Below are 14,310 nucleotides of genomic sequence, written 5' to 3' on the forward strand. Positions count from 1 at the left end.
AAAGGGACTGGCTGTGTTGGGGATTAGCAAGAAGGCCAGTGAGGCTGGAGCACAGGGAGAAAGTGGGAGGGTAGCAGGATGGGTGGTCAGTCGGGGGGACGTGGGCATGGGGCCAGAGCACATAAAACCCAGGAGGAGTGAGTGTGAGGGGACCCAATCGGCCGATATGCACTGTTAGGTGGAGATGTTGGATAGACAGTTGGCTATAGGAATATGGAGTTCAGGGATGAGATCCAGTCTAGACATAGAAATTTTGGAGTTCAGTGTCTAGATAGTATTCATAAGGTGTGAATGAGATCATCTAGAATATGGTAGTCCCTAGACCCATGTGACTACCGAGCAGTTGAAACGTGGCTAAGTCCGAATAGAAATGTGCTATACGTGAAAAATACAAACCAGATTTCAAAGGCTTAGTATGATAAAAAGAACATAGAATATCTCATTGATACTATTTTTTATAATGATTACATGTTGAAATGATAATATTTTGGTTCTACTGACCTAAGTAAAATATATTATTAAAAGTAACTTCACCTGTTTCTTTTTGCTCTTTTGAACGTGGCTACTAGAAAATTTAAAATTACCTATGTGGCTTGCAATTGTGGTTCACGTTAACATTTCTATTTAATGGCGCTGGTCTAGGAAATGACTGTAGATAAAGAAAAGGGCCAAGGGTAGAGCTCTCGGGTGCTACAACATTTCAGAAACAGGGAAAGGAGAAAGATACAGCAAGGGAGGTTGAGAAGAAACAGCCAGTGAGGTAGGAGGAAAATGAAGGGAGTGTGATGTTCAGAAAGGCAAGTGATAACATTATTCAAAAAAGAGGGAGTGTCACATGCTGCTGGGAGGTCAAGTAACAGATGGGTGGATTGAACGAGAGCAGTTTTAGTGGAGCGGTTTGGAAGCAGTTGGATTTGGAAGGCCTGTTGGAGAGAGTGCAAAAGAATAAGAAGTGAAGACATAAAGGTAGTAAGTATAGATAACCTTTCAGAGTTTGGCTTTAAAGGGAGGCAGAGAAATGGGTGGTAACAGGAAGAGGATTTCGAATCAAGGGGAGGTTTATATGTTTTGTTGTGGTTGTTGCTTTGTTTGGAAGAGGAGGTAGCTCAGCTGACGGTTCTACTGTCCTCAGGGCCTGCAGTCGGGGATACAAGGTAAGTATGCCAGAAAGAATTTGAGACAGTTTAAACTCAAAAGTTAGTTAGATCCAATGATTCTATTAGCGCTCCAGGGATGCAGATGCCGCCATGATGCCCTCTTTCTTTGTTCTCCCTTTGTCTTTCATATTTTTCTCTTTGGTTATCATTCCCCTTTCTTCTTCTGCCCCTGACAGTGGTGGGTCAGGGGCAACGTTAGCCTGCTGTGGCCTGGCATTTTGGAAAATGGGCTTCTTTTCCATGGGCTTCTCTAAAGCTCAGAGGTAGTTTATTTCCCCAGTGTCTAAGAAGCGTTTCTTAGTGGCAGGGGCTGGGGTGCCGCCATGTTTATTAAGATGGCCCAGGGACTCGCCAGTGATGTGAATTGCTCCTGGCCCAAGGAATTCTCCTGTTCTCCCGCTGAATTTCTGAGGGCCTTCTGAATTTCCCTACCCCTCTGCTCTGTCCAGATCTCCAGATGGAACTTGTGTATGTGTGTGTATATGTGTGTGTGGTAATTAGTGAGCATTGTGTGGGCCTGGGGTTGTCATCTTCAGGTAGAATTATGATATTGGCTCAGAGTTTGAGTGACTTGGATAAAGTGTCGATACCTTTCAGCCAAAGCCCACCTGCAACACACCTGGTGTTGAACAAGCTAGGTTTATTCCTCATTGCAGGGAGAATGAACGTACAGTGTGGGGAACCTTAGGACTTCTCAGTGAGAGGGTCTCAAGCCATCTTGACACCAGGACCCTGTCAGCTCTCCCTGTGGTTTGGAAGCTTTTGCTTTCCAAAGGCCTCAGTCACTCTCAGTGGGTGACCTCTCAAATTCACCTTAACCTCAGAGCCTGTGGTCACCCCTCTCTAGCTCCAGAGAAGTATCAGGGACTTAACGGCTAGAGGGCAGCACACGATGGGCCTGGAGCCCATCCATGAAACAGCAATGGCAGCTTGACTGTTTCTGGGAGCAGGACAGATCCAGTGTAGGGAGGGGGGCTCCAGAATCTACTTAATCCAACCTGATGGTACTTGAGTCAGACACATCGAGACCCCAAGGCGAGCTGTGAGGAGGGCAGTCTCTGCTTGCCTCTCCGCGGCATTCTTGCTCTTTTCTCTGGGTCTGCTGATCAGATCCCCCCTCCCCTCCACCCACAAACTCCCATCAAAAATGTCAGCATTGATTTATAAAGGTTTGATTATCAACTGACATGCTTCCCTGGCTAGAAGGCTAGACTGAAAATGTACAGTAGGCTCTCAATTGATTATCTGCACTAGTGGAAAGGAGCCCAGGGACAGATAATTCTCCCGTGATATAGAATCAGAGTCATGGGAGGATTATCCTTTCGATGGTCACTTTGGTTGTTTCCCACTTTGGACTGCTTAAAACAATGCTGTGATAAACATTCTTGCATATATATTTTTGTGTACAAGTGTGAGTATAGCTACAGGGTGAAGTTCTAGTGGTGATGCTACTGGATCAAAAGGTATGTGTATTTTTAACTTTTGATACTGTGAAATTGTTCTTCAGAGAGCAATTTACACTTCATAATGTATGAGTGTGTCCACTTTTCTCATCCTTGTCAGCATGGAATATCATCAAAATTAAAACTTTTGGACAATCTGATAGGTAAAAATGTTAACTTGATACTTTGATTTACATTTCTTTAATTATGAGTAGGACTGAACTTTTCTTTATGTATTTCTTTTTCTGTAAACTTCCTGTTGTATCCTTTGCCCCATTTTATATCCAGTTGGTTGTCATTTATTGGTTTATATGCACTCTTGACAAATTTAGAAAATTGGCACCTTTATCTATATTTGTTGTAAGTATTGCTTCCTAGTTTGTTATTCTTCTGTAAACTCTTTACTCTTTTTGGCCAAAAGTTAAAAGGTTTTATGTAGTCAGCCATCTCAGTTTTTTTCTTTATGGCTTATCTATACAATTTTGTCTGCCTGGGCACACCCATGAATAGTAACAGACCTCCAAATGTAATGGGCCCCAACACAAAGCAATAGATCAGGTTTTGTACATTTGCCTTTTATATTTTGGTAACAGCTTTATTGAGCTATAATTCACATATTATACAATTCACCCATTTAAAGTGTACAAGTCAATGCTTTTTAATATATTCAAAGATTTGTGCAACCATCACCACAATTAATTTTAGAACATTGTCATCACCTCAAAAAGAAACCCTGTACTCTATCACTCAAAAAAAACACCCTCGTCCCTCTAGCCCTAAGCAAGACACTTTCTGTGTCTATGTGTCTGCCTATCCTGGACATTTCATATATGTGGAATCATTGTCTTTTTTTTTTTTTTTTTTTTTTTTTGGCGGTACGTGGACCTCTCACTGTTGTGGCCTCTCCCGTTGCGGAGCACAGGCTCCGGACGTGCAGGCTCAGTGGCAATGGCTCACGGGCCCAGCCACTCTGCGGCATGTGGGATCTTCCTGGACCGGGCCACGAACCCGTGTCCCCTGCATCGGCAGGCGGACTCCCAACCACTGCGTCACCAGGGAAGCCCCATTATCTTTTTTAAGGAAGAATAATTCTCTCTAATGGCAATTTCCTTTGTATATCTTTTCTTGCATAGTTTAAGAATCTAACTGGAGGATAAGGAGTAGGGTAGAATGATTGTATTATATCCTAGATAGTAAATGATTTTTTGTTTTTTCCTCTATATTTTATTTTAGTGATTGAACTATAGCTGAATCACTAAGTGAAATTTCTGGCAGTATGGAAGTTCTGGAGTCCAGTGATGAGGGTAAGTAACCCAATAAAATCTTGGTAACTAGAACTAGATTTGTTTAATGTGTTTAACCCCTAGAAAAAGAATCAAGTCACAGAAAACAAGTTCATATCAAATTTCTAATGACACTAGACTCAGTCCATATTTAGTTTTCCATCTTCTAATCTCTTCTCTTTCATCTCAAACTCTGATAGTCAAAAGAGTTTTGTCTAGGCCCTGCAATCTTCTTTGGGGATGGTTAGCAGGTTCCATTTACTAAGGCATGAGAAGAATTTCTGCTTAATCAGAAAAAAAAAAATCAGAGCAGGCCAGGATCTGAGAGATTCAACTGAGGTTTTGCTGTAGATAGGAATCCAGACTTAACCAACAGATAAATTTGTAATTTGAGGAGTCAAGGGGGGATAGTAACAAAGAAGCCACCATAGGCTTCTGCTAAATGGGAATCAATTTACAAAAATTTCTTTTGCAAAACCTATCCATTGCATAAATTATGGTGCCACCTGTGAATGATAGGAGACCATGAGTGGGGTAATAGAGAGGCAAAGGTCACTAAACAATGATACGCTTTACTGACACTGGAAAAAGGTGGGGGGAAGGGGAGGAACCATAAGACATAAGATGAGCCATTGCCTTTAAAGGCAGAACTGAATTTAACAGTTCACTGGGTTGTTCTTCAATGTTTGCTGAGTTTTCTTAGTGTGGTGCAGAAGACTTGGTCTGGAAGGACAGAGAGAGGGGAACCTTCTTGTGGCTTCCTGGAGGCTCTTCATCTGTGTCACCATTGTTCAGTATTGGGTCTCAGAGAGACTGATTAGCCACTCAAAAGTTTGTAGTGAATGAATGAATAAATGAATGAATGATAGGCCTCCTCACCAAGGCAACCCCAACTGCCAAATGAACTGATCTATCTTTCTGGATATGAGCTAGACAGGTGCCTAGAGAAAAAGGTGTCATTGCGCTGCATCCTGATAAAGGGTGGAGGTAAGGAAATGCCCTTTCTCTGTTCCCAAGATGTTTTTCTCACAGAGACCCAGCATTTGGGTACATGCTTAGTATTAGTCATTGCCAGCCAGAGAATAAGGTGCTGTTGGAGGTTGAAGGGAAGAAAGGCTGGTTAGAAGAGTCTTCTTTCCAAGCAGCAACACAAGAGAACAAGGTCACCGTTATGCGCGGTGCATTTTGAAAGCTCAAGTGCAACCCAGAAGGGCTGCCTGTGTGCGTGGTAAATAAGCAAATACACAACCCAAAGCAATGATCTCTTCATTGGATTTAAGCGTGTTCTTGTCTGGGGGAACGGGAGAGGACTGCTTCCATGGGCTAGTTTTCTGGTCTGTGATGCCCTGCAGGCCCTCGGTGGATGAGGATGTTGAAAGCTACTGCCTGTTTGGGGATATGTAGTCCTTGGGCTTGGACAGAGAAGTCAATGGCTTTGTTACAGAAGTCCAAACAGCAGTCAGCTCACTGACCACCACTGCTGTGCCTTGTGGTGGCATAAGTTACCCAGTGTATAGGTGACCTCCATAGACATTGCTGGATACAAATGTGGGTTTTGACCCAAACCTGCTGTCTAGGTCTATCCACCCTTTACACTTTCAGCAACTTTGGAAACCAGCCCACACAGGGCTCAGCTGCTGGCAATATATTTTTAAAAATAAATTTATTTATTTATTTATCTATCTATTTTTGGCTGTGTTGGGTCTTCGTTGCTGCACGCGGTCTTTCTCTAGTTGCGGCGAGCGGGGGCTACTCTTCGTTGTGGTGCGCGGGCTTCTCATGGCGGTGGCTTCTCTTGTTGCGGAGCACGGGCTCTAGGCGCACGGGCTTCAGTAGTTGTGGCTAGTGGGCTCTAAAGCGCAGGCTCAGTAGTTGTGGCACACGGGCTTAGTTGCACGTGGGATCTTCCCGGACCAGGGATCGAACCCGTGTCCCCTGCATTGGCAGGCGGACTCTCAACCACTGCGCCACCAGGGAAGCCCCAGCTGCTGCAATTTAAAGGCACCCCTTTGCAAAAGAAAGTTTGAAAGGCCAATTTACACCAGTGAATATATGGCAAGTGTCTCGGATTCCATTAGGGTTTCGAAAGTAACATAGCACGTGGACAGTTCCCACCTTTGTATCTCACTCCCAGGGTCTCCATACACGGGGTCTGGTGCTGTCGGGGATGGAGAGCTCTCCTAAGCCAGAGCAGGCTGAAGACTTGGACTCTTGCAGCTGAGCTGGATGTCTGGCAATGGGTTGCTTAGTAAGGTTATGTCCAATTTTCAAGTCACTGCCCCAGATCAATGGGCAGCCCACCCCACCTCTTGGTGTCTCCCCAACTCCCTACCAACGAAGCTATACCACCACTGTACCCAGAGCTACCCCCGAGGGAGGAAAGGAAACATTCTTTGCCTCCTAGTGGCCAAGGTTGAAAGAAACATGCATTGCTAAGGTATTTTAAATCCTCGTGGGAAAATAAGTTGTTTCTGCCGAGCAAAAAACGGAAGACTGGGGAAACATTGGAATATACGCATACTTAATTTTTAACACCTTTTACAGTTCTATAGTCACTAGTCATTTGGTTAATTTAGGAACATAAAAATGTGTTAATGCATAATTTGGTTTGCTCATACAATGACTATGTTTGGTACATTCAGTTTTACAACCTGAAAAGTTTATTAGAAGTGTTTTTATTCAGTTCTTAAGTGTTTGTAGATTGTGTCACCTACTGATTCTGTCCCTCTGTCTTTGCTGGTTTGTGAAAAGCAGGTTTGCAACTCCAAATCGTCTAGCTTTGCCCTCCTCCCTTCCATTCTGGGATTTCAAAGCAAGAAGGGCAATAATCATTATGTTTCCAAACACTCTGAGCAGAAAGTTGTTCTCGTTTCAGAAGGCCGGAAGGAGATCCATCTGTCAAGAATCGATAAATGTCATTCCTTCTGTTTGAAAAATGGCAGTGCCTGCAAAGGCTCCTTCCCGCTTGTGAGGGGACGCTGCCCAGTTCATCCTCACTGGGCAGGAGTTATTTAGTGGTGTGTTGGAGTTACCTTACGCTGGCTTGGGAGGCTGTGCACATCTCTCCCTAAATGTCATGTTAGTAGCTTGAAATTGACCATGATGGGAGGATTTACACCACAGAAGTAGGCAGACATTACAAATAAGGGCATTTTCCCCAGAGATCCAGTTGGTAAATACATCTCAGCAAAAAACTGATTCTAGTGATTAGTATAGTATAGTAATCAGGATTTTACAGAAAAATCGCACTATGTCATGGATTTTAGAAATCCTTTGGGGGTGGGAAGATTAAGAAAGAAGGCCGGAGAGCAAAATATAGATTACTTTAGAGCCAAGCCTACTGCATCCTGTATACTTCTCAGCACTTTCACGTTGAATCCTCACAGTGGTTCTATGAGGTCAAATAGCATTTTAAATAATTTATTATCATAGAAATTAGTTTAATTTTGTCCTTAAAAAATTGAAGAAGGAAGCTTGGGAAAACATGTTTCCTATTGTACCTTTGCTCTTTATTCTGTCTATCTCAAGGTAGAATTGCCAAGTTTATCCTAACCATGACCCTATCTGTATAGGTACATCCTAGTAGATGAGAAATTCCTCAAATCATTCAAAACTGAAGTTACTTAAGCAACGATTACCAAGCACACAGGCCTACCACCTTCTTGTATTGCCCCAAGCCGTGCTGGCTTCTGCTTCTAATCATGTATATTTTAGAATTCACTATTGAGTTATAGATATGGGGTTCTTCCCCTTATCGCTAGATAGATAGAGTAGATGGATAGAATTGAAAGATCAATTCTACAGATAGAATTGAATCTGGTCTTAATAGACAATTATTGATTCCCTAATTTTATCTCACATTTATTAGCATTTACTACATGCCAGATCTTATGCCAAGATGTTTACCACATTATTTATCATTTATATCAACCCCAATAAGGGCCAGTGTATAAATTATAGGATGCTTAAGGATGGCGCTGCCCAGTGTTCTCAATCTAAGGGAAGTGACAAGCTGTGTTGGTACTCTGCACCCCTCAGTGGACTCAGTTGTCTCTCGAGTGTCACAGCGTGCTGTGCACTGCGCTAGTTGCTACAGAGGATGCTAAAGAGGCCCCGCCTACAGCCTAGATGTGGGAGACAGTAGCTAAGACGTAGAACCGTATCCTATTTCTTTCTCACTGATACCCAAAACATAGTAAGTGCTTGACCTTAATAAACGTTCATTGAATAGGTGAGTGAATGAATGAATGCGCAGACTAGAGAACATTCAGATGCAAAACTTGTGGTGCCGACGGTCAAGTTTTAGGTGTACAGAGAGGAGCATGAATTGTAGTGATGGTGGGAAACTGGACTTAAGTCGGGCCTTGAAGTTTAGAAACCTTTCGAATAGGCAGGCCTAGGATTAATCAGTACACAAGCTGGCCATAGCGTTCAGCGCTAGAAGGAGCGCTACTTCAGCATTTCCCAAAGTGTGTTTTGCCAGACATTCTGCATACACGCGTTGGAGAGACAACACCGTTACCCCGTTTCTTGGCGCTACACCATACACATAGGCATGCTGAAGTTTCAGAAGAGTCTTGTTGCAAAGCACACCCTTAAACTCTGTTTAATCAGCATTTCCCAGATTGACGAGACTGCAAACCCCCTTTTCATGCAACAGACCTATGAGTATCCCTCTGAACGTACTCTGGGAGATGCTGATTAGCGTGATCCCCTCATTTTCCAGCTGAACCCCAGAGAGGTTGAGTGACTTACCCGAGGTCACAGAGCTAATCGATAGCAGAGCCAAGCCCGGGATTCCAGAGTTTTCTGACTCTTCGGTGGTGCGTTCCGTCACACCACTCAGTCTTTCTAATGGCAGCCTTGTCGGCAATTCCCTTGGCCGGACCCTTCACTGCCGCTGCAGCATTGCTGTGCTGACAAGAGCCCTTCCAGAGGCCAGGCTGTTGGAAATTGGAATGAGACACCTGAGTTGGTAAATTATTGCATGCGAAGCAGTAAGAGTTGGTTCCTTGCCTCTGAAGAATGCAGTGCAAACTCCCCTGCCTTTTCCCCTCTTCTACTGAGCCCTGATAAAGATATATGTGTTTACTAGGAAGCTCAAGAAAGCCCAAACAAAGCCTGAGGAGCATTTAAAGCTCACATTCCTTACTGCTGCAGAGGGCATCAGCACTGTAGATAATCTGAAACAATCAGTAATAATTGAAGAACATACACAATGCACATAACACACACACACACACACACACACACACACACATACACACACACACTCACACACATCCTCCCTTGCAAAACTCTTTCGTAGGTGATTTTGTCATGTCCTTTGCACAGGGAGCTTCTTTGCCCAGCAGCCCTTTCTTCCCCGTTCCCAGCCCTCTCCCTTGCTCATAAATCCCTTCCTTGAGGACGTCTTCCCTGACTGCACCAACCCCACTGCACTCACTCCTTGGGTCTGCATCCTTTCAGCACACAGGTTGGGCAGTACCAACTCCCACAGGGATTTCCAAGGGTCCTGAAGAGTTTGTCACATGTGGAAGCTTCGCTCCCCAACTGGATCACCATGACTCCAGCGACCGGGGTACCAAGTGCTTATGTTGGCTCAAGAATTGCTGCCTATGAATGAACTTCTTAGGGCCAGGAAAGAGGTGTGTGTTCATAGTTGAAACTGAGTGGCAAGTGAACGCATGGTGAGTTGAGCCAGAATAGGGGCTGCCCAGAGGCCACAAGCTGGGATCTGAGCTTCTGCTTTCACCAGAAACTCAGCTACTTTGTTAGTGAGTTACTAAGAGGAGAACAAACCGGATGAATGGTGCTGTGGGCACTGGGGATGAGGGCCGAGACCTGGAGGGCCTCTGGGATCATACTTCTCATTCCTGCAACGAAGGCCGTTTCCTCTCCTGTCTTCCCTTCCACCATCACACTCTGCCTCACTTTCAATTCTAACTTCCAGGAAAGGAGAAATCCAAATTTAAAGGCTTCAAGAGATTTTTTGGGAAGAAGAAGAAAAAAGAGCCTGAAGATGCCCAGGGAAAGAGGAACCTCAAACCAAACTTGTCCAGCGATAGTACTAACATCTCTTCCGTGAAGCCAGTTTGGGAAGGTCGACAAACCGAGCCTAGGTAAGCTCCGGTGGGGTGGGGAGTGGGGGCGGGGCAAGGGGCAGGTAGCTAGATCCAGGTCCCCCTTTGGCAGCCAAGTCTCCAATGGGCCTTTGGTCCCAGGGACTCTTGGCCTCCCTGCCTGTGGGAGCTGGGCCTGGAGGTCTTTCCCTGTATGCGTGTGTGTGTGTGTGTGTGTGTATATATATACACATATATATACATGTTTGCCGTCTGGGCTGCACAGCTCAGTGGGTTGCATGGAGTATGACAAATGCATACCCCCTCCCCCAAGAGTGCTGCGTGAGAGGGTGCAGGTAGATCAGGGCAACCTGCGCAGTCACAGCTACAATGAGATGTAGGGGCCTACCGTTAGTTAGGAGCCAGAGGACTCTGTTTCATAAGGTAAGGATGGCCTCCGTCGTTTAGGAAGCTTGAGCTGGTTTGCTTGCCCAGTCCTCAGACTCCAGATCTCCTAATGTGTGATTAAAGTCTTAGATAGTGAAGCCGTCTAGCTGGGTTGGGGCATAAGGATGAAATCACTGTGTTAACGTAAAAACAAAAAAACAAGCAAGCAAAGAACCCAAATTCATTTCTCCCTCCATCCCAGGAGACTGGGGTAAATGCTGTAACTGGTCACAGAAGGTATGGGTAAGACTGTTTCTCAGCCAACATTGCCACTCCTATTCAAATTTTCATCTTTGAAGCCTCAACTTCCACATCTTATTGTGGAAAATCTGGACACCCAGTACCTGCAGCTCTTCCTGGATCAATTGGATTCCTGTCTGTGGAGTTCCACTTGGGTCTGTTCCCCTGGCCTTAAATTCCAGACTTATCTGGACTCCCTACAGAGCTCATGTGTACTGCTACCCATTCCCTCAAGGCTTTACTTGGAGGTAATGGGATAGTTAGCAAACATGTTATACTGCCCACTCACAGCACGTAGGTCTCCTTAAAAAGGACCTTACTGAGTGCATTGAATGTGAGGTATTTCAGATAGCTTTACTAGCAAGGGAGATGGTTTTGCAAAGGGGCTTGCCTCATACCTCACAAATCATACCATTATAGACCATTGCATTAGCGGTCTAAGGAAAACTGAGACTAGCCCTAAAAAAAACCCAGAGGGTGAGGTGGGAGAGGGAAGTTTGGGTTTATTCTGATTTGTCTCTACAAATTGGCAAGGGCTGTCTCTACTGAAGTTCTACCTTGCCCCTTTTTACTTGTGCCTCTCCCTCCAAAATGGTCCACTTAGTCTGATGTATTCTCCAGACTAAGAAGGTGTGTGCATGTGCACCTCTGGGGCGGGGAAGGGAGGAAAGGAGAGTGAGAGGGAGTGGGTGTAAGTGCATGAACTAGTTCATACATGAGGAAGGGTGTTTTTCTAAGGACCTGAGATTGGTCTTTTTTTTTTTTTTTTTTTTTTTGCAAGGAGCGTAAATTAATTAAGAATATACCTTAGGAGGCCTGAAGTTCACCCCTGACCCGAACCTCTTGCTTAATTGCTAGGGGAGAAACCCTGGAGAATATCACTCGGGAGTTAGGGAGATCAGATCCATTGAAGCGATCCATTGAAGCGATCAATCATAACAAAACTTATGGCCAGCTCTCTCCTGTGCTGTACAATAGGTCCAGTATCTATTTCCAAGAGTGTTTTAAGCTGTATCTGATAGAACAGACAAATCCCATTCCTCTGTTTGATTCTTTCGTGGGTGCTGGTGTACTACACTTCATTGCCTTTAATTAAGGCCAAGATTTTATTTAGATTTAGGATGTGTTTTCTTTGCCTCCAGGGAGTGGACAGGAGGTTTGGTTTCCGACAGACCTGACCACAGCTGGTGCTAATGTAATCCTTTGATCAGGGACGGCTTGACACTAGAGAACCAGTGCAACGGTTATACTCTGGCTGACGCACGGCATGGAAATGACAGAGTTTCTAAGCCCACTTATGGCCTAAGATTTCCTTGCAGTTTTTCTGCACAAAGCAGGGGAGGTGGAGTAGTCACAGATCCTACACTGGTCTCAAGCCTGATTTGAGCCAGCAGGTCATAGAGAAGCAGTGAATGGAAGTGTGTATGTGTGCGTAATGAGCGAACGTGTAGAGATGCTCTCCCAGTGCTGCATCAGAAACAACTCCATTGTGTTCCTCTGGAGGCACGTTAATTTTCTGCTATTTTCATAAAGCAGAGAACCTTGCCTTCACCACCAGGGCCACCTGGGTAGGAGAGTTTTAGGGAAAATGTGGGTAGGACTTTACTACAAAGTGGCAGTCATCTGCCTCCTCTCCTCCCTGCTGGCCCACAAGCCACCTTAGCGTGGGTGCCATTTTAATCCCCAGAACACCACATTGTCCTCGGAGTGTGTCACAATCAAATATCCCATGTGCTCATCCCTCAGCCAGGCAGGCTAACAACGACAAGGTGGGTGCTAGCCCTACACTGCCTGAGCTGCTACTCTAGTTACCATTTACAGATTCTTTTTAAAAATGCCAACCTACAAACGAAATTGAGCTATTTGTAATGAGGTGGATAGACCTAGAGTCTGTCATACAGAGTGAAGTAAGTCAGAAAGAGAAAGACAAATACCGTATGCTAACACATATATATGGAATTTAAGAAAAAAATGTCATGAAGAACCTAGGGGTAAAGCAGGAATAAAGATGCAGACCTCTTAGAGAACGGACTTGAGGTTATGGGGAGGGGGAAGGGTGAGCTGTGACAGGGCGAGAGAGAGTCATGGGCATATACACAGTAACAAATGCAGTAAGGTAGATAGCTAGTGGGAAGCAGCTGCATGGCACAGGGATATTGGCTCGGTGCTTTGTGACAGCCTGGAGGGGTGGGATGGGGAGGGTGGGAGGGAGGGAGACGCAAGAGGGAAGACATATGGGAACATATGTTTATGTATGACTGATTCACTTTGTTATAAAGCAGAAACTAACACACCATTGTAAAGCAATTATACCCCAATAAAGATGTTAAAAAAAAAAAAAAATGCCAACCTACATGTATAATTTGGTAAGAAAGGTAATAAATGGAAAAAAAGTATTTGAAGTATTAAAAATTACTTTAACAACATTTTCATCCCTCCCTAAAAGAACCCCTGTACCCATTAGCAGTCAATCTCCACTCCTGCCTAACCCCAGTCCAGTCATAGGTGGCCACTTATCTACTTTCTGCCTCTGTAAATTTGCTTATTCTGGATATTTCATATATATGGAATCATACAATATATGGTCTTTTGTGACTGGCTTGATTCCCTGAGCGTGTCTTCAAGAGTCATTCATGCTGTAACATGTATCAGTACTTTATTCCTTTAAAAATTGAATTGTATTCCACTGCCTGGATATATTACACTTTATGCACTCATCAGTTGACATATATTGGGTTATTTCCACCTTTGGGCTATTATGAAGCATGCTGCTGTGGAGATATGTGTCTAAGTTTTTGGATAGATATATTTTTATTTCTCTTGGGTCTATACCTAGGAGTGAGGTTGCTGGGTCACGTGGTAAGTTAATGTTTAGTTTTTCAAGGAACCACCAGACGACTGTTTTCCAAAGTGTCTGAATTCTTTTACATTCCCACCAGCAGTGTATGGGGTTTCCAATTTCTCTACAACCTTGCCAATACTTGTTATCTTAGTTTTGTTTCTAGCCATTCTAGTGGGTATGACGTGGCATTTCATTATAGTTTGAATTTGTATTTCCCTGCTGACTAATGACGTTGAGCATCTTTTCATGGGTTTGTTAGCTATTTGTATGCCTTCTTTGGAGGAATGTTTATTGAGATCCTTTGTCCATTTTTAATTAGGTTATCTGTATTTTTATTTTTTATTTTTTGAATGAAAGATTCTTTAAATTCTATTGTGCTTTACAATTTTCAAAAGTTTCACACACATGATTTCATATAATCCCATAGTAATCCTTTTCCCCCCTTACCTCTATATTGCCCTTCCACCTTCCCTCTTCCCACTGGTAACCACTAGCTTGTTCTCTATATCTGTGAGTCTCCTTCTTTTTTTGTTTTATTCACTAGTTTGTTGTAGTTTCTAGATTCCACATATAAGTGCTATCATACAGTACTTGTCTTTCTCTGTCTGACTTGTTTCACTTAGCATAATGTCCTCCAAGTCCATTCATGTTGCTGCAAATGGCAAAATTTCATTCTTTTTTATTTTTATTATTGAATTGTAAGAGTTTCTTGTATATTCTAGATACAAGTCCCTTATCAGGTATACAGTTTTTCTCCCATTATGTGGGTTGTCTTTTGAAGTACAAAAGGTTGTAATTTTGATGAAATCTATTTATCTGGTTTTTTTCCTTTTGCTG

General features: G+C 43.7%; 1 protein-coding gene across 1 annotated transcript in view; it reads left to right on the forward strand.

Annotated features, from left to right (window-relative positions):
• Positions 1-907: 907 nt before the first annotated feature.
• The window catches only part of KIAA1210 (KIAA1210 ortholog), a 37,168-nt gene continuing 23,765 nt past the window's right edge, over positions 908-14,310 (forward strand). Inside the window, 3 exon segments of the mRNA XM_073798875.1 lie at positions 908-966; positions 3,833-3,903; positions 9,836-10,004. Coding sequence (XP_073654976.1) covers positions 3,876-3,903; positions 9,836-10,004 — 197 coding nt within the window. The 5' untranslated portion in view covers positions 908-966; positions 3,833-3,875.

This window comes from Tursiops truncatus, chromosome X (genome assembly GCF_011762595.2).
Source record: "Tursiops truncatus isolate mTurTru1 chromosome X, mTurTru1.mat.Y, whole genome shotgun sequence".
Taxonomy (NCBI): Eukaryota; Metazoa; Chordata; class Mammalia; order Artiodactyla; family Delphinidae; genus Tursiops; species Tursiops truncatus.